At 41.6% G+C, this 23,340-nt stretch overlaps 1 protein-coding gene across 2 annotated transcripts in view; it reads left to right on the top strand.

The window, feature by feature from the left end:
• Window positions 1-23,340, top strand: part of AOAH (acyloxyacyl hydrolase) — a 73,844-nt gene that overhangs the window by 38,791 nt on the left and 11,713 nt on the right. For both annotated transcript variants that reach the window (XM_041466479.1, XM_041466478.1), the window contains exons 13-19: window positions 5,643-5,734; window positions 7,736-7,818; window positions 13,116-13,152; window positions 14,193-14,267; window positions 19,690-19,862; window positions 22,202-22,260; window positions 22,340-22,399. In XM_041466479.1, coding sequence (XP_041322413.1) covers window positions 5,643-5,734; window positions 7,736-7,818; window positions 13,116-13,152; window positions 14,193-14,267; window positions 19,690-19,862; window positions 22,202-22,260; window positions 22,340-22,399 — 579 coding nt within the window. The remainder of the gene's footprint in view (window positions 1-5,642; window positions 5,735-7,735; window positions 7,819-13,115; window positions 13,153-14,192; window positions 14,268-19,689; window positions 19,863-22,201; window positions 22,261-22,339; window positions 22,400-23,340) is intronic.

Below are 23,340 nucleotides of genomic sequence, written 5' to 3'. Positions count from 1 at the left end.
GGGGGGGGGGGGGGGGGGGGGGGGGGGGGGGGGGGGGGGAAATTGGTGCACTCTCTGTAAGGCCCAAAAAATATATGTGAGGTTTGGGATAGGAAACAACATGTTTATTTCTAGGACTATTTCCAAGCTTTCCTACCAACCTGGCAAAAATACATCAGTTAAATATGAATGCAGACATACAGAGAACTCAGTTGTATAAAAACTATTATATGTGATTAAACTCTGGCAAAAGTAAAAGGTTATTTAATTTGGAGCTCACCATGAGAGTGAAAGCTGTCACCTGAGCACAAAAGGACTAGCAATACCATTTCTGAACTAGTTCAAACTTTATCACTGCCTCTTCCTTTTCCTTGTCCTTTGTGTCTTGCTTTCTCTGTGGAGGATGTCAACAGCAGCAATTTAACTGCCTTGAGGTTGTGAAGGTGCAATATTGCTGTCTCTCATGTTGTATTAAAAGCCACTGGAAAGTATCCTTCTTCTCTAGGCTTAGTTAACAAATTAACTGGCTTCAATGATTTTTCAGTGCAAGGCTTCCCTCGAGGAGAATTTTGAAGCACATTCAGAGATGGTTTTGTGACCAGAGAGAGTGCAGAGTCTATGTCCTAATCTTACAGGAAACATCTTTAATCTGGAAAATTTGAAGTTAGGCCTTGGAGAGGAAAAGGCGTCATCTTTGTGTACCTGCTGTTCCCTTGTGCTCTCTAACTCAAGACACCTGGATTTGATTCTGCCAAAATTTCTTCTATAAGACACGTAAAAATATTAGTTTGTCAAATGATTTTGTCCGCAGTCAATACTAGAGTAAGCTCAAAGCTTTAATTTTCATTTCAACAGAATCTCAAACCTCCACATGGAATTTCCAATAGTGCTTCCTTGTCCCTGCCCTGTCCAGATTTTTCCAGAAAAAGTTGTGTGCCTGTTAATTTAGATGTATTCTGTGTATTATTTCACTACTTTAATATTTTTCTATATTTTACATATTCATTTTATATGCTTTCTATATTCTATATTTCTATATATCTATATTTCACATATTTCTTATTTATATTTATCCTTTTATGTATTTACATATACAGGTGTAAAGTAAAATTTACACTTGGTTACAATGCTTTGGGCCCATCTGTTAATCAGTACCACATCAGTGGCAGCTGTTAATTCCAGATTTAAAGCTAATTAAGTGAGGAAATAATTTTTTTAGGAGAGATGCTGAGTATTTCATTAAGAGGCTCTGCAGAATGGTTGTTTTCCCTGATTTTGCTGCATGTAGTCTACCTTGCAAAGGAGAGGCTATGATGAGTATGGAAAGAAAAGAGAATGTGAGTGAAAAATGCACTCAGCATGTTGTCTGAGTAGCTGGATATTTAGCACAGGGGTGACAAGACAAGTATTTGGGTTGAACAGCTTTGAAATTCGTATGTCCATGCCATTGACTTGAAGAGCATTGTTGGGAAGATGCTGTATATTGGATTTTGGATTTCCTGGTCTAATTAGGAACATACTGCCCTCTTAGCTTTGCCCTGTAAGGGTCATAACCCCCAGTGTAATTTGGTGCAGGAGGACTGCTTCTGTTATGTGTCTCATGTTGTATGGGGCACATCAAGTTGCACCATTCACTTTCCCCATATCAAGTCCTCTGTCATGCTAAATATCAGAGGGGGCACTCTTGTTTTCCAGTGCTATTTCCAAAGCCTTTACCTAGGAGTCAGTCACACATACAGTTACCATCCCTCTCAGAGTATGTTCTTCCCAGAAAGAGCACATGGAGGCATTATTCATTGTGGGAAGCACCCATTATGATGTGGAAACATCTTTGAAAACTGCAGCTATTTCTCCCGTTGAAACAATCAAACAAACAAAACAACTAAAAAACCTCCACTCTTTCCTATATAGGGGAAGCCATGGGTACCTTACACAAAGAGAATGATACATCTCTAAGAAGGGGTCAAGTCAACTTTATTTTGGCTTTCTGGTTATCAACAGCTCTTGGGTTTGCCAAACTTTTCTTTTAGAGTTTCAGCAAGAATTGAGCTGAATGTTCATCCCTTTAACCTGAAAATCTGGACGCTAAAAATGAAGTGTAAGGCAGTAGACATGCATTCTGCGAGGTTTAGCAAAGCAGAAGAAGTACTGAGGGGTTTTTTGAGGTGAGAGTTTTTTGAGGTAGATGTTTTTTGCAGAGAGCTAATGTTGAAAACACTAGTATGTCTAGTGATGGATATTGTGCTCCTGCTGCTCTGTCCATCTGCTTACTATTGACTTCCAAATAGCTACTAATTGCAGCATTTTTCTGTTGTATGCTGGAATAGAAACAACTTTCATATCTCATTTTAGAGAGCTTTTTATTTTGAGGTATAAGCAGTATATTTATAAATGTGATGGAAATAATACCCTTTCTGGAAAGATGCAATTTAAAACTGCTGGATCTCTATTTTGTTGCTGAATAAAAAGAAAAATAAAGCCTACATTTATCCATAGTCCAGTAGATACCTAGTTGCCCACAAACACAGGGGGTTCTCAGATATCATTAAAGTAACTGTTTCATATTATTTATTTCCTATTAGCAGAATTCATCATTTCTCTAAATGTGGATTCAGGATGTTCTAAACACTTATCCCACTGACTTCTTTTTTTTTTTTTTTCTGTACCACTAGGAAAAAACCCAGGAGTTTGATGTGTGAAATTCTTTCTAAAAAAAATATCTATCATTCCTCTAGATCCAGTGAAATGCAGGCAGGTTTCTCCAAGCTTGTATTGTCATGACTAAGGCATTTCATTTTGTGGGAAATAAGCTAACAGTTTTGCTAATTTCAAACCTCTGTCCCTTGCAGCTTTACAGATCAGAAATGCAATTTTTGCTTTTCAAAAAGATAGGCTGTGCTTTTCTCAAGAGTTTAAGGTTTGCGTATTTGTATACTTAGAATAACAAAGTTGTCTGTGGTACTTAATGCTCTCACCAGGATTTGAATGGCATTAAAATAATTATAAAAAAGAAACACCCAATTTTCCTTCAAATTAAGGTATACCTCAATGATTTCAAGATTTCCAGGATGGAAAGGCTTATATGAGTGTTAGATTTCCAGTGCCCTTTTGTATTCTGATTTTGAAAATCTCTTGCCACAGCAACCCTGAGCCTTCTTCCATTTAAGCACAGCTTGGCACGTGTGCGTTTAGCATCAGCCATGGCTTTGGCTGTCCCATGCTTCAAGGCAGGACACATCTAGGAGAAGAGGTTGTTCACTGGAATGAGACCTATCTAAAGCATTTGATGCTAAAATATGGCATTTGAAGCTAGGCTGGAATAATTTTCTACTCATTCTCTGCTAAAATCTGGCACGTGGGCTGAAGTAGGTTTCTCAGCCAGAATAGTCTAGAGAATGGTATTTAAACAAGGCTGTGCTCAAGAGAGTTTTATGCTAAAAGTCAACACAGTTGCACCTCTAGAGTGGGACACATTTGCATCTGAGACTAAGCAACACAGTCTGTTAGGCTGTACTTTCCAAACTACATCAATGCAGAGTTTAAGGTTCAGCATTCTTCCGAATTTTCCATTAACTACTCATCTTCACCCTTTGGACCTGAAATATCTTCAAAAAGTCTGGCCCTTAAGTGCTTTGTTGGAACAGTGTCAGTGCTAAATGCATATCCAGTTTTCAAATGCAACTATAATTTTGGGCTCAAACGTTCCTCTTCAAATCAATTTGCAACTCAATTAGGTTCTGGAAAATTCATATTTAAGCCAAGTTTGCAGGGAAAAAAAAACCCAAACAGTTAAAAATTATTGGGACTTGTCCAATGAAGATATTGTTTTGGAGTGCCAATGGTAAATAATGAGAGAATTGTATATAAAACGATCTGTTTAAAAAGTATTCAATAATTCTTATCTCTTTTATCCTCTAATATATGTGTCACTTATAAGAGATCATATCTGCAGGGGTTTTTTCTGTCCTAGGTGACTGTTTCTCTCACCTCTAATGCAAACCTGCAAGGAGGAAATTATTGCAAATGGCCAAGCTGTGCTGTATCCCTCCACTTCTGCTCATAGCTATGCCCTTGGAATAAGTGCTTGTTTGCACACAAAACTAACAGATTTGAAGGCAAATTTGAAGTTGCCCTGCAGCCCTAAAAAATGATTTTTTAAAAATTTTTATATATATGTACACATACATACAAGGACAATATGTATGTGAGAAAGAGAAAACAAACTGAAAGATAATTAAAACAGGCCTCTTTTCACCTTGGTAACTAATGCAATGTACTGTAAGTGGGTCAAATGTGCTGTTACATGCTTTAAACTGGCATCTGCTGTGCACTAGACTGCTCAGAGCATGGCTTCAGGATTTTCTGTCTGCCACAACTCCCCATTTACTTGCCTTTCTTCCCTTTTCCCTGCATCTCCCTCCATCCCCTTACAGTCAAAATCCTTAGACATAAACTTAACCCATATCCTCAAGTATAGCTCCCATTCACCTAAACAATAATTTTTTTGGAATTAGGACTTGGTGGGCAGCACAAGATTTAGCTGTACTCTAGCTCCTCAGTTACTCTCACTCTCCTGGATAAAGAATTACCCGCCTGCTTGTTGTTTATAGCAGTGAGGTCTGAAGGAAACCCCACAATTGCTTCAAGAGAAAATGAAGCTAATAAATTATATGGATTAAACCAGCCTGTAGGTTCTCTGATTTTATGTTTTGACCTTCTTTTGGTTATTACCTTTTTCATCAGCAGTTTTCCTCTTTATGAGCACACTGGATTTATACATTTGTCTTTGCAAGTGTACCCCAGACTAGGAGAAGCTGGAAATTTACTCCATGTTCTGTCCTTCTGAGGTGGCACAATTTATCAAGGCTATTTTCCTAACCTTTCATGATTTCTGGGACTTTCAGAAAACAAAATGGGAACAAACAGGGCATTGTGTTTTGAATGTGCAACATGGCTTGCATCTGTAGAGAGGCTTTCACAGGGCTGCTGTAAAAAAGCATTAGGGACCAACATTAGCAAAATAGAGTAGGGTAAAGGAAGAATGTATTTGCACAGGAAGGTTATGTCAGGTTATGTTTTTCTCCCTTGTCCCTGCCATGCTCAGAGGTCTTTCTGACCCTGTTGCTTTGGTGCCAGCCCCAAAATTTAGTGAGGACCAGGCAGAGGTTTTCAGGGGATTGGCTGTTCTCAGCTCATCCTGCTGTAGAGGGCAGGGGAGCTTTGAGAGAATGTGACATTATGCCTTTGCCATATTCCCTGGGGACATCACGCTGTCATCTCTTCCTGTGCCCAAGGCTGATGCACCTTTGGGCAGGGCGGGTGCTGGAGCAATCAGCTGCTGCCTTGGGGGTCTGCACTGGCAGTACCTGCTCACGTAAGGAGGAGTTTTGGACTCTTTCAGGAGTTTTGGGTTTTTTCAGGAAAAAAGGGTGCCAAGAGCTGCAATTCAGATATCTCCCCTGCTTTTCCTTCCTCCATCTCTTCATATGCCTGTCTTATAAAAGCCAACTTTTTAAGTATATGCATACATAAGTACCACTACTACTGGCAGTAACAATTGCTGTTGTCTGGCTAATGCCCTGGCTAAGAAGTGCTCACATTTGCTAAGGGGATTTTATGTCTGTGAGGGTGAAACTGGGTTGATTTTAAAATTTCTCTTTCAGAAATCATTCGCTAATCTCCCCATGGCTTTCAGTGATGAGTTTGACTGGCCCCAGTTCTCAGAGATCACTGGATTTCTCAATTCCACCATCGGGTAAGCCAACAGAGAGGGTGGCCAAGCCATAGCAAGTCTCTAGATCTCTCAGAGCACAGCAAGGAAAAAAACCCAAAACTTCTTGAAAGGAAAGAGAAAAATACTATTCAGATCTGCATCTGCTCTTTCTAAAACCAAGATCAACCCTGGATCTTGGGTTTTAAAAGATATTTTAAATATATAAGCAAGTCTTCCTGAAATTCAGGGTGTTGGTTTTAGAACCACTCAAACTGTAATTTAGAAGGAGAAAAACCCCAAAGAAATAAAAGATAAACTATTTTTTTTACAATTTTTTTTACAAAATTCAGGAGAAGGAAAGCATTGCTGAAAGTAACAAAAATCAGCTTTTCTCTTTTTTGATGGGTTTTTGTTTGTTTTTTTTTTAATCTTCCTCTCTTCCTCATGTTTCCTTTTTGCTGATAAAAACATGGAATAAAGGGTATCCCCATGGTTATTTCATAGTGTTCCCTACTGGGGGGAAATCTTTCTTCTTCTCCTCCCACATGTTGTTTTTTTGGGGTTTTTTTTAACACATTTAGAGGGAAATAGCAAAAGGAGAATTTGAGAGTCTGTGACCTAATTTGCTGTGTTAGTTTGGCTCATGTGGATGGGGAAGGTTGCAGGCATAGATGGAAAAAAATAAACTCCCTGCCAGAAGGGAAGGAAAATAAAGTCCAAAACACCTTGAAATACCTGCAGTTGTAACCGCGAAATTTAAGAAAAAAGAAATAAATAAATAAAAACCAACCAAACTTTTTATTAATCATCTCTCTGGCCAGCATTAAAAGGCCTTTGAACCCTGCAAAAGCTGTAGGATACAATAATCAACCAGTGCCTGGTCTGACCTAAGTTTCAGATCATTTTTATTTTTTATGTCTAGGATAAGTCAGGAACACAGCTGAATGCCAAACCAAGCACGGGTCAAGCCCGAATAGGCTTTCTAGCAGCAGAATTAAAAAGTTGGCAGAATAACATTTTTTCCCCCCAGGAAAAATATCTGTTGCACCATATACTTGGACTTTTTTTTTCCTTTTTTTTCTCCCTGTGCAAAATCCAGGCTCTCAGCCTCAGCTACATTCCCACAGTATCTGCTTTAAGGCAGTTTGCCACTTGACAAGCCAACAGGAAAGATCCATGCAGCCTTCTCTATCAGAGCCACAGCAAAACTGACATTTAACAATCTGTTAGTGTCCAGTCTCTCAGCACACACTACTTGTCTGGGCTCCAAAGAATCTGAAGCTCACAAGTGATCAGAGCTTAGAACTGCCCCTGAAGTTGTCAGTGATAAACCTTGGTCCAGTGTTCAGTTTTTAATCTCTTCCACTCCTGAAAGGAAAAAAAAAAAAAATAATAATAACAAACAAACAAACAGCTGCAGCCCAGATAGAAATGAGTACGTACTGATGGCTGGGAGCTTGATCTTTTCATCACCCTTTGGGCTGTTATCCTTTGCATTTGTTTTTTGTGGTTTTTTTTTTTCTTTTTCATTTTTCTCAACAGTGAAAAATAAAGGAGAGAACTTATAACAGTCAAGTGTAACCTGTTTTCAGATTAATCTGTCCAAGATTTATGATGTTGGGAAATGATTGCCCTGCCAATATTTCTTCTCTTTTACTTACTGTTCCATAACAGCCAATTGAAAAGTCAATTTGTGAACAACCAACAGAATTGTTTTGATAAATGATGTATAACAAAAAGGTTTTTAAATGCCTTATCTGAAAGACCAGGATAAAAGCATTGTTCCTGGATGGAACAATGTCAGAGAAACTCTTCATCAGTTTATAGTTTCTGAACAGTTATCTTTGCTTTATTTTAGGCCACTCTGTTCAAGATTAAAAAGATTTATGGCCACAAAAAGAGAGAGATGGTGAAATAGAAGCATATACATAACTGGGGTATTGAATTTTTCAGACACAAGAACATACTTCGTTTTTAATATCAGCTGTGTTTTCATCATTATCATATGACTTCAGCAGTTTGCATTTTCTCAATTTATTTCAGAGGGTGGACAGACTCTCTCTATCTACGTTTACGCAAGAGAAATCGCTGTAATCACAGAGACTTGCAGAACATTTCCCAGAATGGTATGGTGACTTCTTTAAACTTCTTTTATTATTATTATTTTTGACATTACTAATGGTGACAATTGATGCTGCATTAATGAACATCTGTCAGGAACAAAGAAAAGCCCCTTCTTAGTTGCATGCATTTCTTGTGGAAGAATAAAGAACAGCACCTACTTGACTCAGCACTTACTTAACCCAGTGGTACTGGCACTGTAATGTGCTCTCAGAACAGAATTTTAATAAGTAATCAAAGACATAAACAAAACTGAACACTGTTGGTTCTGATTAATTTATTTTGTGGGACTGGGGAACATCAGCTTTATATATATATATATATATATATATATAATATGCATATAAATATGCAGGAGGCCTGACCTACCTAGAATTAAGGAAAAGTGTCTTGCATGGTACCCCAGTGTGCAGCGAAGAAGAGGAAGATTAACACAAGAAATAAGAAGTGGGTAGAGAAGCAGCTAAGCAGGGAAGAGCAGTGGGTTTGAGAGTGAAGCTGTGTCCCTCCTGCATCTCTCCTGAGGCTGATGCTCCTTAATATTTGGAGTGGTGACCTTAGAGCAAAGACCAAGGTCCATGCTTGACGGCTTCTGTGAATGATGCTAAATTAGCCATCCTGGAGTGGGGCATATCCTTACACAGGAATAATTTAGATGAGCTTGGGAACAGCAGGAGCAGGAATTGCAGCAAATACATGCTGCAAAATTGTACAAAACATGCATGACAGAAGTAATGATGAGACTTCTCTGTAAACTAGTGGGCCATCAGCCAGAGGTGGTGGAGGGGCAGGGCCATTGGGGTGCAAAGAGAAATTCCAAGAAACCATCAAGACTGCAGCGTAAAAGAGGAAAGAGAATAAGAAGGTTGCAAGGTGCATCAGGCGTGGCATTTTGTCTAGAGACAGGGAGACAGTCCTTCCTCATACAAGTCCTGATAAGACCTCAGATTTTGGTCCCATTTATCTAAGGAGGACTGACCTTGATGGAGACAGAGGGAAAGGTTTTGGGGAGGATTAGGGCAATGGAGACTTCTGAAGGGATAATAGAACACATTGACATTTGAGTAAAGCATTAATTAAAAGGTATTACCATTTTGAATTCCTTTGAGGCATAAACATCACAGAGGGGGAAGAATGGTTTAAACTGAAGGATAGTTCTGGTACAAGAACATGGGTTTTCATTAAACTTACCTCTGTTTGGCAGGAAATTTTTTAAAAAAAAAAAAAAAAAAAAGCTATCAAGGAGAGAAAATCTTAAACCAGAGGAATGAAGGCAAACAAGAAATCCTGAGTTGTCAGAGGGGTTGTATGAAGGGATGACAGTAGCTTCCTTATAAATTGAGGTTTATGATGTTAGCTTTTGTGTCTTGGATTAGCTGATGTCCCTAACAGCAGGCTTAAAAGACACTTGATTATGCTGTGATTATGCCTTTTTGTTTCTATTGTATTTAATTAATTTTCATGCTTCAGAAATCTGGCTGCAGAAGCTTGGGAAAATTTATTTTCCTTGGATAGATAATTTGGCTATACGGGATGTTCTTCCTTTCCAGCAGATGATTCATGCTGGTTACAAATGAGGAGCCCTGCTGTCTCTAGAACTACTTAGAAACTTATTAAATGGTTGGAATTTCCTGAAAAAAACTTGGATCAGAAAGGATCTGCCCCAGCCCTCCACCTCCAACAAACAGATACACGTAAATATCTCTAAGGCAGATGCCAAGAGGACAGTGCTGGAATCTTTTAGTGGTGCTCAGCAACAGGATGAGGAGCAATGGCTATAAGATGGCTATATTCAAGAAGTTTCACCTCAAGACAGGGAGGAACTTCTGTACACTGAGGGTGGCAGAGCACTGAACAGCTGCCCAGGGAGGGTGTGGATTCTCTCTCTCTGGAGAGATTCCAAACCCACCTGGATGTGTTCCTGTGTCACCTGCTTGAGGTGACCCTGCCTTGGCAGGGGGGTTGGACCAGACGATCTCCAGAAGTCGCTTTCAACCCTAAAAATTCTGTGATTCTGTGAGTCTGTGATCTTTCCAGGCAGAAGAAGTTGCACAGACAGGTATCATGATGCAGGGATCACTTCCAGGCTCAGGTGGGCATTTCCCCCTTAAAAATTGCATTCTGGTGCCAGCACCAATGACACTAGCAATGCCTCTCATAGGCCTTGCTCCTTCCTGTGGCACACATGGTGCTCCTGAGGCTTTGAGTCTTCTGTGAAAGTGTTTTGCAATGTCTTTGGTGTCATCAGTCAGGTGCTTCTGACTTTCTTGCCTGTAAGTTGCAGGGCATTAGAGTTAGTGGCTCCCACCATTGCAGTCCTCCAGGTGGGCTTTCTGGTGAGACAGAATTTAAAAAAGGGCCAAACGAGGTGGTCAGGGATGACTAGGCCAACAGTTCTTCTCATTTACATCCAATTTGCCTCAGTACCTGATACCCTAATTATCTTGTTCTGCTCTTTTTACATTAATGGCAGTAGTTTTTCATGTGCTTCCTTTTCCCAATTCCCTTGTAGATTTTTTTATAATCTCTCACTGTGTTCATCATTCGTTTTTCTCTCCACATTATCCTTTTCCACTTACACTACAGGCACCTGCAGGATATAAAAAGAGGTCAGCATGTGTCAGAGCAAAAGACTCTGCAGAAAATTAAGAAGTGAATTTAAAAAGGGAAAAATTACCAGTAAGAGAAAAATCTCAGAATATCTCCTCTAAATCATCACACTGACACTACATTGTAAAGGTTCAGTTTTATTGCCTCATTTGGTGTAATAGTTTCCCAGAATGGGAGGATTTAAAAAGCTACCCTCAGTGTCAATAAAGCAAACAGCTGAACAGCCTGACCTAACCCCAGCCAGGACAACTAAACCTTCCTCTGGAAATGGTGCTTCACAGCCCCACATGTGTGCAAGGAAAGGATGCTGATCTGGTGGAGGAGATATGCAGCCAAGAGCTAGAGCCCAGGGATGGCAAGCCAAGCCAGGCACCAAGAACAATATTCCTGTCCAGCTCCCCTACAAAAGCACCAGCACTGTGTCAGACTCAGCACAAAGGGACATTCCCCCACTGCTCTTCTCAGGACATGCATCTTCACCATGGAGAAAGGCTTCCCCAGCCTCCATGCTAACAGGATTTCTGCCTTCCCTTTCTTAAAAAAATCCCATTATCCTCTGGAGGTGGTGGACCCTTCCCTCGCAACTGGAAGCAAACCTAACCTTGATTTCTCAAACTAAAAAAAAATCTCATCGGTCTGAGAATATTTGGAAAGTAACAGAGAGAGAGAGGCAGGAAAGATCCAGGAGTAGATTCCAGGGCATTGAACAGTGTAAGGGTAACTGTTCTGCTTCATCTCCTTTTCTCTCTTGAATGTTTTCTTCGTAGATTCCATTCTGCATTGCAAAAGCTTCCTTGAAGACTCAAATTACCCATAAAAACTCCTTTCTAAAATACCCGTTCATTTTCTTGATGTTTTGATTTGTAACTGTGCTAATGCTTTCCACTGAGCTGCTTATAACTACCTATGCTTGTGGAGGTAATACATATCCAAGAACAGCTTCTTGCTTTTTTGTAAATACATTTTAATTTCTAGAGGTCCCACTAGTTTATTTATGCTGAAACCAAAGCCACAGTCCAGGGAGCCTCGTGACAAAATGGCTTAAACAGTGGGTGTTGAGCTCTAACTGAAAGAATGGCTATTAAACAGAAAAAAAAAAAAAAAACTTTTGTAGTTATGTTCCAAGCCATAATTTCTGAGGTTTTTGTGGGGCTCTTACTCTGCTGAAAAGAGCCTCTCAATAGAAAGGCTGGATTTTTGAATGGATCAGCAACCCCCAGGAGAGAAGCAGCAGATTGATACATTCATTTTCAGCTTGGAAGAACTGGATTATTTAAAACATAAAGGATTCCTTGATATATGCAGCTGGCATCACTGTGAGTGATAATAACAAAGTCATCACTATTAAAATGCAAAGTGTATTATTGCTACCTTAGGGGTTTATATCTTAGATCTCTTCCCCCATACCAATCCAGCAGGGATTTAATGATGTTCTGTCCACAAGTTTCCCCTCAAGAGCTGCAGGCAGGGCAGGATTTACTCCTCAAAGCAAGCTTCAGAAGCACAATGCAGAAAAGAGAAGAGACAGAGATCAGGGAAGCGTTGAGCTGAGAATAGGAGGAGGATAACAAAAGAGGAGAAGGAATGAAAAAAGAGGAGAGAGTGCAAATACTGAAAAATAAGACCAAGTACAACCTGTGGGATCTGTTTCTCTGAAGTTTATGTTTCTGTACCTTGCTATGAGGTGAGCTTCTTGCAATCACAGACCTAGTCTCATCTTGACCAAAGCATAAATTCTTTTTTGGCTCCTTATTTGCTATCCCTCTTGTACTCCAGGTGATGGAGTACTCCAGGAGGTGGTTGGGTTGAATATGCATAGCCTTTAAAGACCTGCTAATAAGTTTAATGCACAAAAGCTTTGCTAAATGAGAATGCTTTTCTCATTCAAAACCTAAATGAAATATTACAGACGCTCACAGATGTTTAGGTGTAGCCAGCTCCTTTCCTCAAGGAGGAAAGATTTTCATCCAACCCTTTGGGTCAATTGCTATTGAAATGCAGAGCCTCTTGGGAGGAGTGCAGCTGGTCTAATGTTACTTTTCCTGACACTTGTGGGGAGAGCCTTGCAGGAGCCCAAACACTGGTGTCTACAGCTGTTTAAGGTGCTTTATGGTATCTTTCCCACCTCCAGCTGCCTCTCCAGAAGCGCACAATTTCTCATGCATCTTGTGATGTATCTGCCAGCCCTGCTGCAGGTGTCTTGGATACTCTGGGATGTCAAAAATGGCACTTGGTGCCTATGTTTAGGACCTGAATCAGTCCCAATGTGGTATAGCTGTGAGACACTTACTCTCTCAAAAGAGTGAGAACAGTTCCCTTTGCAATTTATAGGGAACGTTAAAATAGATCGACTGTTGACAAGTCAGGTTGGCTGGTTTACAGGAGACTACTATGTTCAACAGATGGGAAGAAGCTGCCAGATCTGGATTAAAAGCCAGATCCAAACAACCCTGAACTTAAAAGTATTTGATTTTCTACAGGCTGAAGTGTGCAATTCAGATAAGAAAGCAGCAGGTCCCTGGATATATCTTTCCTTCTTAGTGCCAACAACTAAAAAGGTTACAGAGATGACTTGTTGCTCCATTTTTACTTTTAGTGCTTCTACATTCTTGGAAATATGCAATGTAGTATGGTTTTGCATTCACTCTAACAATGTTGTACTATTTCTCTTGTTCCCCTTTTGTGTGATCAGGTGGTTCTTCAGGAAACCTCCTCTCTTTAATAAAAAGGTGAGTGCTTAAGAGGATTCAAGAGCTAACTTGAGGTACAGGAGCACTGATGGAGTTATACCTCTTTGACAGAAATGAGCAAATCACTGTGGGGATTATATTATCCATGAGTGTTCTAAAAGCACTGCTTCCCTTGACCAGTATGCTCTGAAGTGCTGGCTCTTTCTTCTCTAGTATAAACATTAATAAACAGAAGAAAACTGGGTTTAAGTGTGGATATCATCATCTCCAGGGCCTTGAACTTGGCTCTGTTAAGCCAGTGGAGCATTTCCAGGGATTTTAGGGGAGGGACTAAGCCTTTCCATAAATCTGTGTGTTGCGTCCCCTTAACTGCGTGTACCAATGTAGATAGACATGGGCAGGCCCACTGTTATTTCCACATGGATATAACTGAGTAGCTACTGAGTAGTGAGAGGCTGCAACTCTCCTTTTCACATGAATTTGGGTGGGTTGTGGGTCAGCTGGGTTTGATTTAGTTTGCTTGACACTGATATAGTTTGTGTCCTAAAGAATTTATTTTTCTCTTGTCCTGAAAAAGAAGAATCCTTGCCCTCTAGCACTGAGATTCAAACCACATCCTGATTTAAACTTGAGTTGAATTCTACACATAGATTTAGTTGTCAGCCAAACCTAGTCTTCCTCTCCCATCTATGATTAAAAAATTCCCATCTTGATTCATATCTTTGCCCCAAAGTGAAACTATTTGATTTGGCTTCTGAATAACACAAAGAAAATGGAAAGCCAGCAGGAAAAACAGTGAAAAAGACAAGTCCATGAGCAGCAAAAGGGAGAAGTGAAAATAACTTCATTTAAGTCACTTTAGTAAAATACAAAACTAGAGTGAAAAAACCCACCCAAAAAAAAAAAAACCAACAAAAAAACGGGGGGAAAAAAAAAACCCTCTCAAACATATAGAAGTCATTTGGGTATTGGCCAGATCCAAGCAGAATACTTCCAAATGTGATCTCACACAAACATGGTGTGTGATTCACACTGAGAGTGTATTTCTCCATTAACATATCTCCATATTTATCTTTTAGTTTGGCCAGAAACCAGCTGTTGGACAATCCAGCCATAGTTATCTACGCTACAATTGGGAATGATGTCTGCAACGGGTAAGGTGTAAACTAAATGAACACTCATAGTAGCATAAATTTGACTTCTTTAGAGTACTGCTGACTGCCTGGACATTTGTGTCTCACTGCTTTGTCCGTGTCCATGATGGCATTTTTCTTTGCCATTGGTCCTTCTTTCTTAATTTTCTGCTAAAAATACTTGTTGTTTCTTTATCTGTATTTGTCATAGGCACCTACCAGTCCTCATTTGGAGCTTGCATTTCTTTCTTTCTTTTATAAGCCAGTCATAAAATGACTAATGGTATGTCTGAAGTAATTATTTCTAACTTAGCAGAGGAAATGAATAATAACAACAGGAGGGGGTTGGGGGGAAGTGTTTAAAAGCATGTATATCCATCTTACCCATTGTGCCACCTCCTCGCAGGAGGGAGAGCATGACTGGTTCATCATTTCTGAGGAATGACAACATAGTCCCCTACTGAGGTCCATTTTCACCCTGCCTCTGCTTCCTGCACTCTTTGCTGTGCTCTCCTGATGAGGTGTTTTGTATTTCTGGCTTTATTCACATCATAAACTCTGCAGGAGAATGAACTGAAGCTTTCAAAACTAATAGTTCTGGTACTACCCCTTAGCAGTGCTCACAGGGACACCAAGAGGTCACTAGCGGGATGCTTCCCTTCCTCCTGGCAGTGGGAAGGCAGAAAACACCTTGCAACCAGGCCAGTGCACAGCACATCCATACTGCAGTTTTGGTTTTGCAGGAGGCCTGAGTGCTGTTGCTAGTGCAACATTATTGTCACCATGGTCAATCTTCAGCTTTTCTTGTACATGGAAGAAATCGATCTTACTTACACAGAGACTTTCAAAACACTCACTTTAACAAATGCTGCACACTCAGCTAAGTTTCCTGCCAAAGGTTTTGAAAATTCTCACCTGCAGATTGTATAACAAAGTGGGAGCTATATGCAGGCTGTCAGATGTGGCCATGAAAATGGCCAAGGTTTGGTGTCCTAAAACTGCTTAACAGGCAGTTCATGGGTTGAAACTTCGTTTGCCAGGTGTTGTGTACCAGATGAAGACGTCCAAAGCCAGGCAGGGCTTTCCTTGGCACTGCAGAAACTGGGAGCCCTCAGCTGTGGCAGAAGTGGGGCCACAGGGGCACCTTTTAGGTCCTTTCCTGGCATGACCCTCACTCTAGCCACATGCAGGCAGCACACAGAAATCACCTGCCATGAAACCTTCGCCCTCTGGTGCTCTCTCTGCACCCCTGCCCAGAACTACCAAATCTGCTCTCAGCACCCTGCTCCTGTTAGGGAAAAGATGTACAAATCCTCAAAAGCAATGCCACCGTGCTCTGACTGAGAGGGAAAAGCAGTCACTGGTACTTGCTGACAAGACTGTCCTGGGGATCTGTTCACTGGGAAACTTATGGAGAGATCATTGCATCCATTGCCAGGATGATAAAGCCCCTACTTCCCCCTTCACAAAAAATAAAAATTCCACCTTTGCTGAAATCCATGGCTCCTGCCATGGAGACTTTCAAGGTGTCTTCTCACAGGCTTGGCCCAGGCTCTTGTTATGTTTTCCCAATTATCCAATCACAAATAAAAGGCCAAACAAATTGTGCATATATTTCAATTCTGCTGTGTCACTGCCTTTGCTAAAAGCACCTCTTTTTCCTTTTTTCAATTCCTTATTCTGCGGGCTTTTGCTTACCCTCTCTCTAACACTGCTTTCTACTCATCTCAAAGAAAAAGAAATTTTCCAGAAATTTAAACGGTTGTGACATTGCCTCACCCATTTGTATATTCCAAAACCTTCCAGAGCAGTATTTAATGCTTGCTTGAAACTCTGATCTTTTTATCCCAGCATTCACTATCTGGCAGAGACAACTTTTGTCTGCTCAAATTCTCACTGCTGTTTTCTATCTGTTTTCTTCCAAAACATTCCCAGCATCAAAAGAGGCTATCAAGCTGTAGTGATCCCTGTGACTTCTGCAAGGAACAATGCCACAGCTTCTGTAGCATCGTGCTGTTTCATTGAGGGGGATGGACAGCAGAGAGATATTTGTTTCAGTGTCCAGTTACTGTAGTTGCCCTGGCTCTGATGTGCTTACAGAGGTTACAGAGGATGCAGAGCATCCGATGGGTTTGACTTCAAACTTAGGGCTTGGCAAATAAAAACCTCCTCAAGGACAGCTCTAAACTGCAGTAATACAGCCTTCCTGGCCTTATCCTCTATTTTGGCTTCAAAAGAGGGCGGTGTGCTGGGCATACTGGAGACACAGCTCTTCCCAAAGCACTGTTAAAATGCCAGTATTTCATCCCATGCGAAGAGCGGGGCAATGAGTAATGTGGATGTTTGTAGAGGGAAAGGATAATGAAATTGGCGAGCCTGTATTATGCATTCCCTGTAGTCTCCACACTGTGGTGTCCAAACAGGGGGGGTTAGAAAAATAAAGACAGATGGCAATGGTATCTCTCAGCCCACTGAGGTGTAAATATGGGATACAGAGACCTAGAAGAAAAAAAAAAAAAAAAAAAAAAGGAAAAAAAAATCAGACAAGAAAATAATGAGCACCAGAAGTCTCAAATGCTGTACAGTTAATGGAAATATTAGTCACATTTCAGGTATGGCACCATTTCTCCAGCCTCTCCTTCACACATCTGCACTGATGGTATCTGCAACAAACAGCAAGGTGGCAGCAGCAAAGCAGGGTGAGCAGCAAGCCACCGTAGAAGGACCTTGTACAAAGTGACACCAGTGCCAGCAAGAGCATAGTGCCCCTTCATTGTACAGCTATCAGCACCAAAGAGCTGCTGCACCCCTCCTGCCCTAAAAACGGCGTGCGAGCAGGCAGCTCCTCTAGCCCTCATGCCCTGGGCATACCAGCCCTGTGCAGCAAGCCCAGGGGAATGGGGTGAGGGTACCACAACAGGCCCTGGTGCTCACCCAGGCACCTTGGAGTCCTTATGGCAGAGCCAAAATTGAACATGCCTACAAGGTTCCTTTCTTCGCATTCAGATTTAATTTCATAGCCTGGCATAGAAAAGAAATGTGAAGACATACCTGCATGAATTCAACACTGTATGACAAGAGAAAGTGGAATTATGAATGTCATATTAATTTTGGCTTGTGCTGACATGTTTACTTGTGGCAGAGGCCTTACATCAGACCAGTATTTTGAAATCAAGTGCTGCAACACCTGTAGGCAAAATGAAGTAATTTCAGAGCAAATCCACAGTCTTATCTCAAAAGTAGCTTGATTTGGTGGCTGTCACAAGGATAAACCTGAATCCTAATGCTGTTTTTCCGTTCTCCCTGCTAGAAAGTCTCAAACACTTCAGCAACACATACTGCATTAAGATAAATTTCTGGGACCAGGAAACTCACCCAATTATTATTTTCTGTGCAAAATGCAGCTCAGTGAAGAATCCCAAATCCTTCTAAGGGAATATGGTTCTCCCACACAGGATTCAACATCCATTTCCCCTCTCTGAATCTAAACATTTTGAACACCTCAAGACAGAGCAACAATGCTTTAGAAAGCTCCTGCTTCTGTGGTGTTCACTGACAAGGAATCTGACCCAATTCCGCTTGCTCAGCACTGCAAGCATCAAGTTTGCCCTTCTGTTACCCCTGGGAAGCCAGGAAAGAGATGAAAGGACTTTCGTAAGGAAAGGATCTGGATGGAGCCTTCTGGCCGCTAAGGTGATTGCTTTTCTACAAGCAAAGAGCACAAGTAAGAGGACAAAATGTGGGAACCACTAAAACAATGAGGGTGGTTATTGTATTTGTGGAGTGCCTGAATGAAGGAAGGAATGATGAATCTGACTCCATGTTCTCAGAAGGCTAATTTATTATTTTAAGATACTGTATTATATTAAAGAATACTACACTAAACTACACTATACTAAAGAATACAGAAAGGATACTTACAGAAGGCTAGAAAGATAATAATGAAAACTCTTTACTCTCTCCAGAGTCCTGACACAACTTGGCACTGGTTGGCCAATGAGTCAAAATAATTCACAGCAGAAACCAATGAAACAATCACCTGTTGGTAAACAATCTCCAAACACATTCCAAAGGAGCAAAACACAGGAGAAGCAAATGAGATAATATTGATTTCCTTTTTCTCTGAGGCTTCTCAGCTTCCCAGGAGAAAAATCCTGGGTGAGGGATTTTTCAGAAAACGTGAATGTGACAGGTGGTCATTAGTGCAACCTTCTCCCTTGGAAGGACCTCCCCTGTCTTTCTTCCTGACCTTTCTTTCTGAACACCTTGTTCAGCTGGGCCACACCACCAAGACAGAAGGAAAACTGTCACAAGACCCTGCTTCCCAAGGTGGCTGGATCCTCTCTTCATGGGATGAGACAGCCTTCTCAGGGCTGTGTTCCCCCCTTGCTGTCAGCCCCTGCTATGGACACGTGCACCATGTAGAGCACAGCAATAGCTCTCAGGTGGGAGACTGCGTGAATGCTTTTTCTGTAATAAAGTGGTTGCTATAATAACATAACTAGAGCAGTGTTCTCCAGGCAGCCTGGGGTGGTTCTGCTTGTTTGTTTTTCTTATATAAATTGAAATGTATTTCAACTTTAGGATTTAATTTCCCCTCACACTCCTGCAGCATTTACAGCTAAATAAAAGAGAGGAAGCATAAGCCTGAGCTGGGGAATCTGGATTGAAGAGGTCCACGCCTGACAATGAGTCACAAAATGTGGGCATTCAGTCCATGTGGTACACTGACACAGCTCCTGTACCCCAATGGTCTATTTTAATCTTAGGTATCACCTCTCTCCAGGCTCACACGTTTGTCCAGACCTCTCTCCTGCCCTCCTGGAGAGCAGTAGCTAGAAGTGTATGACATGTGAGAGACAAAGCTACCTTAGATATTCCTACCTTGTGTAATCAAAGCACATGCTGAAGGTAAGGTATGCACAAGAACCCATGGGGAAGGAAGTCCTACTTTCACCCAGCTGTGATGAGGGATTGGTTTTGCATTACTTCTTTGCCTGCTTTATCTCTTCTTCTACTTCTTCTTCACTTATTGAACAATAACTGTTTTGGTTTGGTTTTTTACCTTGACCTCCAAGTTTTCTTGCTTTTACTCTCTCTTCTTCCCCTGTCTCACTGGGGAGGAAGTGGAGGAAGGAAAGCAGGTGAGCAGCTGTGTGATGTTTAGCTGCCTGCTGATGTTAACCCACAACAGGAGTCTACTCTATAAAAAAGGGATTGATTAGTCTGTTTTTAGCAGAGAGATGGGGTACGCCGAGGGAGGGAGGATTTATATCACGTCTGATTTTGGCAATGACAAGTGAGAGACATCACAGCATTTTTCTAATGTTTTATTCAGCTGACTTAATGTGGAAGAGCAGCAGACAGAGAAAATGAGTTTCAGGTGCCCTTCTGGGGACACAGTATTCCTGACACAATGTCCTATTGGCATCCTCTCCTGTAGGGAACGTGACACACTGGCCCACATGACCACACCCAAAGAAATGCTCTCCAATGTGGTGCAAGCTCTGCGATACCTGGACTCCCATCTTCCAAATGGCAGCCATGTGATTTTGACAGGCTTGGTGGATGGTCGCTTCCTCTGGGATAACCTGCATGACAGATACCATCCTCTAGGTAAATTTGAGGTGTTGTGGGGTTCCTCCTGGTCATCCGCCCATTCATGTTATCTTCTCTCCCTAAAAAAAATCTATGAATCTATCGATGACTTCAAGCAAACCTGACAGAGTGGAGGAGATCTGAGAAATATGAGGCAGATATTGGCTGTGCTGCAGAAGTAGGAACAACAGCTCTTACCATTCCCAGTGCAGGAGAGGTTAGACCCTTATTCTGCCTGGTTCTCACAAGCCATACCCACCCTGCTCCAAACCAGGCTCAACACATGTTTTGGTGGTCTAAACAAGCTGTTCTACTGCAGTCTTGGCCCAAAATCGTGGCTAGCCTGCCTGCACTTCATCCTGATTTTTGTTACAGGTGATGATGGGCATTTGATTTACACTCACTGACTGGTGGATGTTGTGGTAAAACTGTATGTGGACCAAGGCAAAAGATTAAGTCAGAGGGTTCCAAAAGACTTTTTTTATATTAGAGAAATACATTTTCTGCCAGCACTGGGTGCCTGACACCTCCTACACTTGCTATGTGTGATGATTGAAACCTCATACTGTGTGCAGGCATGTTTTGGGACATTCCCTCAGAGTGTAAAGTGCTTTGGGCATTTTTTTTCAGAGATTTGGAGGCTACCTTTGGGATCCTGTCATCTCAGAATGTGAATGGCGCAGTACCTCTGACCATTAACAGACCACTCACTCCTTGGCTTTCTAGACCAAAAGCATGAACTTACTTGTATTGGAGTAAAATAATCTTTTTTGCATCTGAGAAGCAGGAAGTGGTTGTCATAATAGTTCTCACCAGCAAAGAGAGAGAGAAGCTAAATCACATCATTAAAATGGTAGATTAAAACTTCAGATGATTTTGGCAACCACTGGGTAACACAGCTTGCAGCTGTGTTGTGGTTCCCCCAAGATCCCCTAGTAATTACCAATGGGCTCACATCTTTCCCATTTCTATTCCTATATTTTTCTCTCATAACCACTATACTAGTACCAATTTTTAAAAAATTAAGAAAAAAAAAGAAAAAGAGAAAAATCTTACCCCTTTCAAGGCAGGGGAAACCTGTCATAATTAATTTTTCTTCCCTTGAGTGCATGTTTATCACAGCAACAGTTCCTCTGACTAGGTATCTAATTATCACAGACAACCCGTAGCCAAATCAGGAGTGATTAACTATAGCATCAGTTGGAAAATTTTCAGAGGGGCTGATTTGCCTTGGAGGGACCCAATTAATCCTAAGCAACACGTTTTGCAGCAAGGGATCCCTTCTGGCACATCCTCCAACAGGCTGTGAGCAGTTTTCCCCATTTGGCTGCCATTCAGCCATGACCAGACATCAGTCTGTCCTTCTGCCAAATTCCTGGTCCCCACAACAGCTCATCCCAGGGCCTGGTGCTCCAAGCTACAGGAATCTGGAACATCCAAGTAGCCAGAAGTGTTCCTAGATCTTTGAACTCCCCACCTTTTGCTTTCTGGGCAGCTGGAACTGCTGCTGGGTGATGGGCAGCTGTGTGAAAGGCAGGAAACACATCTGTATCAGGGAGCCACTGCAAAGCAACCTGAGAAGCCCATTTCACTTGGGAGAGATTATACTTTGCAGTTCCTAAAAACAACAATAAGAAACTCCTATTTCAGTACTGCAAAAGTATCAAAGCCTGATGGGATGATCAGTGTACTACAAACAATAATAAAACTAATACAAAAAAATGTGGCCATTTAATTCTCATCTTAGTTGTAGTTACCCAAGAAGCAAAAAGATTGAGAAAATGGATCATTTTCTCAGCAAGCCAGGCTATTGCACAGCACAGTGAATTTTACAGAATGTTAGCTGGGTTCTTGACTTGGTGCTCGAATTTCCTCACCCACACAAGCATATCCGCTTCTCTCGATGACAGCAAAATTGTTTCTCCCTTTTAAGGCTAACCTCTACGAAGTAAATGCAAAACTCAGAGTGTATACAGGCACCCACCCCTCAGCTCAGCTTTGCAAACCCTGCATTTCTTTGGCGGGTGAGAGACAGGTTAATGGGAAAATATCAGTCATGCACTTAGGAGGCTGGCACAGGCTGTGATGACTAACCCCACACGTGAGACAGCAGGAGAGGGATGCAGGAAAAGCAGGTGTTGGGCTCTGCACACTGTGGGGACACGGGCACCTTAGCAGGAAGGATGCCTTGATGCTGCCACCTCAGCTCTGGTGGTGGGAGGGTACCCTGGGGGTAGACGGTGTGGTGAGGCTCTGGGGGTGCCTCTTCCCACCCAGGGGTGTAAGGCACGGGAATGCACAGACGTGCAGAATGAAGTCACATTTGGTCACAATGTTTGGCTCTCTGTGCTTTGCAGGACAACTGAACAAGGATGTCACGTACAGTCAACTCTACTCTTTCCTCGACTGCCTCCAGGTAAGGTCTGCTGATATACCTTAGGAGACCCCTTTCATCTTGGTCTGCTGCTAAATCCCCTTTCCTCGTGCCTGCCCAGGTGAGCCCCTGCAGCGGCTGGCTGACCCCCAATGAGACCCTGAGGAATCTGACCTCGGAGGTAAGTCTTAATGGGGCTGCAGTGGGATCACCCCAGTGCTCAGACACTCTGCCCTGTGTCTGAGGAGAGAAGCCCAATTACTGCAAAGGCAAGATGTCAGCACAGTTTTTTTTCTTCCAAAGGTGAGGAGCAGTTGTGGAAACATCCATGCTTATTCTTTCAAATGTCTCTCAGGCCCTGGGAGGCAGCATGCTTAAGTTAAGGGATTTGTAAAGGTATTGCTGTTACAACCTCTCAGCTATCCAAATTTATGCTCAAGGGATGTGATCTTCCTGAGACAGAACTGTTCAGGTTCATGTTCCTTAAGAAGAAAATGTGCCTGATAAGAAAGGAAGGGCTTTTGAATCAAGTGAGCTGTTGGTATGACAAGCCAGCTGCATAGATTTTTCTGGCTGTAGGATCAGGTTCTGAGAGCAAGAGCCTTACCCTGTTTTCATTTGGGATTTGTGCTAATCTTCCTCAGACACATTTCTGTGGACTTAATCACCAGATGGTGTGACCAGGGAGCATCCAGCTAAGTGCAGGAATGGGAACGGACAGAACAGAAATGTCTTAAAACTCGCCCTAAAAATCTGGCTGCAGAAGTGAATGATATGTAAAAACAGCCACTTATTTTCTTATGGCACAAGCTGATTTTTAATCCTGCAGCCATGAAAAAGTAGTCAGTAACCAAATATTATCAAAGGTGTCATCTCTATGTATGGTTGTATTAATGTTTGCATTCACTAAACAACAAAATATGACCTTAATTTCACCAAAACTTACATGTGTATTTGATTTCATGCCCCGTCCCTCTTGACTTCAGAGGAGGCCATTAAGCACATTCCTAAACCTTTGCAAGATTACAGTTTATAATTCATACCAACAATACAGAACATAGAGTACATGTAACTTCTGTCCATGAACAATGCATATGTCTGCAGGGTATGAATTAATCATTC

Source organism: Pyrgilauda ruficollis, unplaced genomic scaffold (assembly GCF_017590135.1).
Source record: "Pyrgilauda ruficollis isolate IOZ18807 unplaced genomic scaffold, ASM1759013v1 scaffold2, whole genome shotgun sequence".
Lineage (NCBI taxonomy): Eukaryota > Metazoa > Chordata > Aves > Passeriformes > Passeridae > Pyrgilauda > Pyrgilauda ruficollis.
The sequence above is the reverse complement of the archived record's forward strand: the minus strand, read 5'-3'. Positions and strand labels throughout refer to the sequence as shown.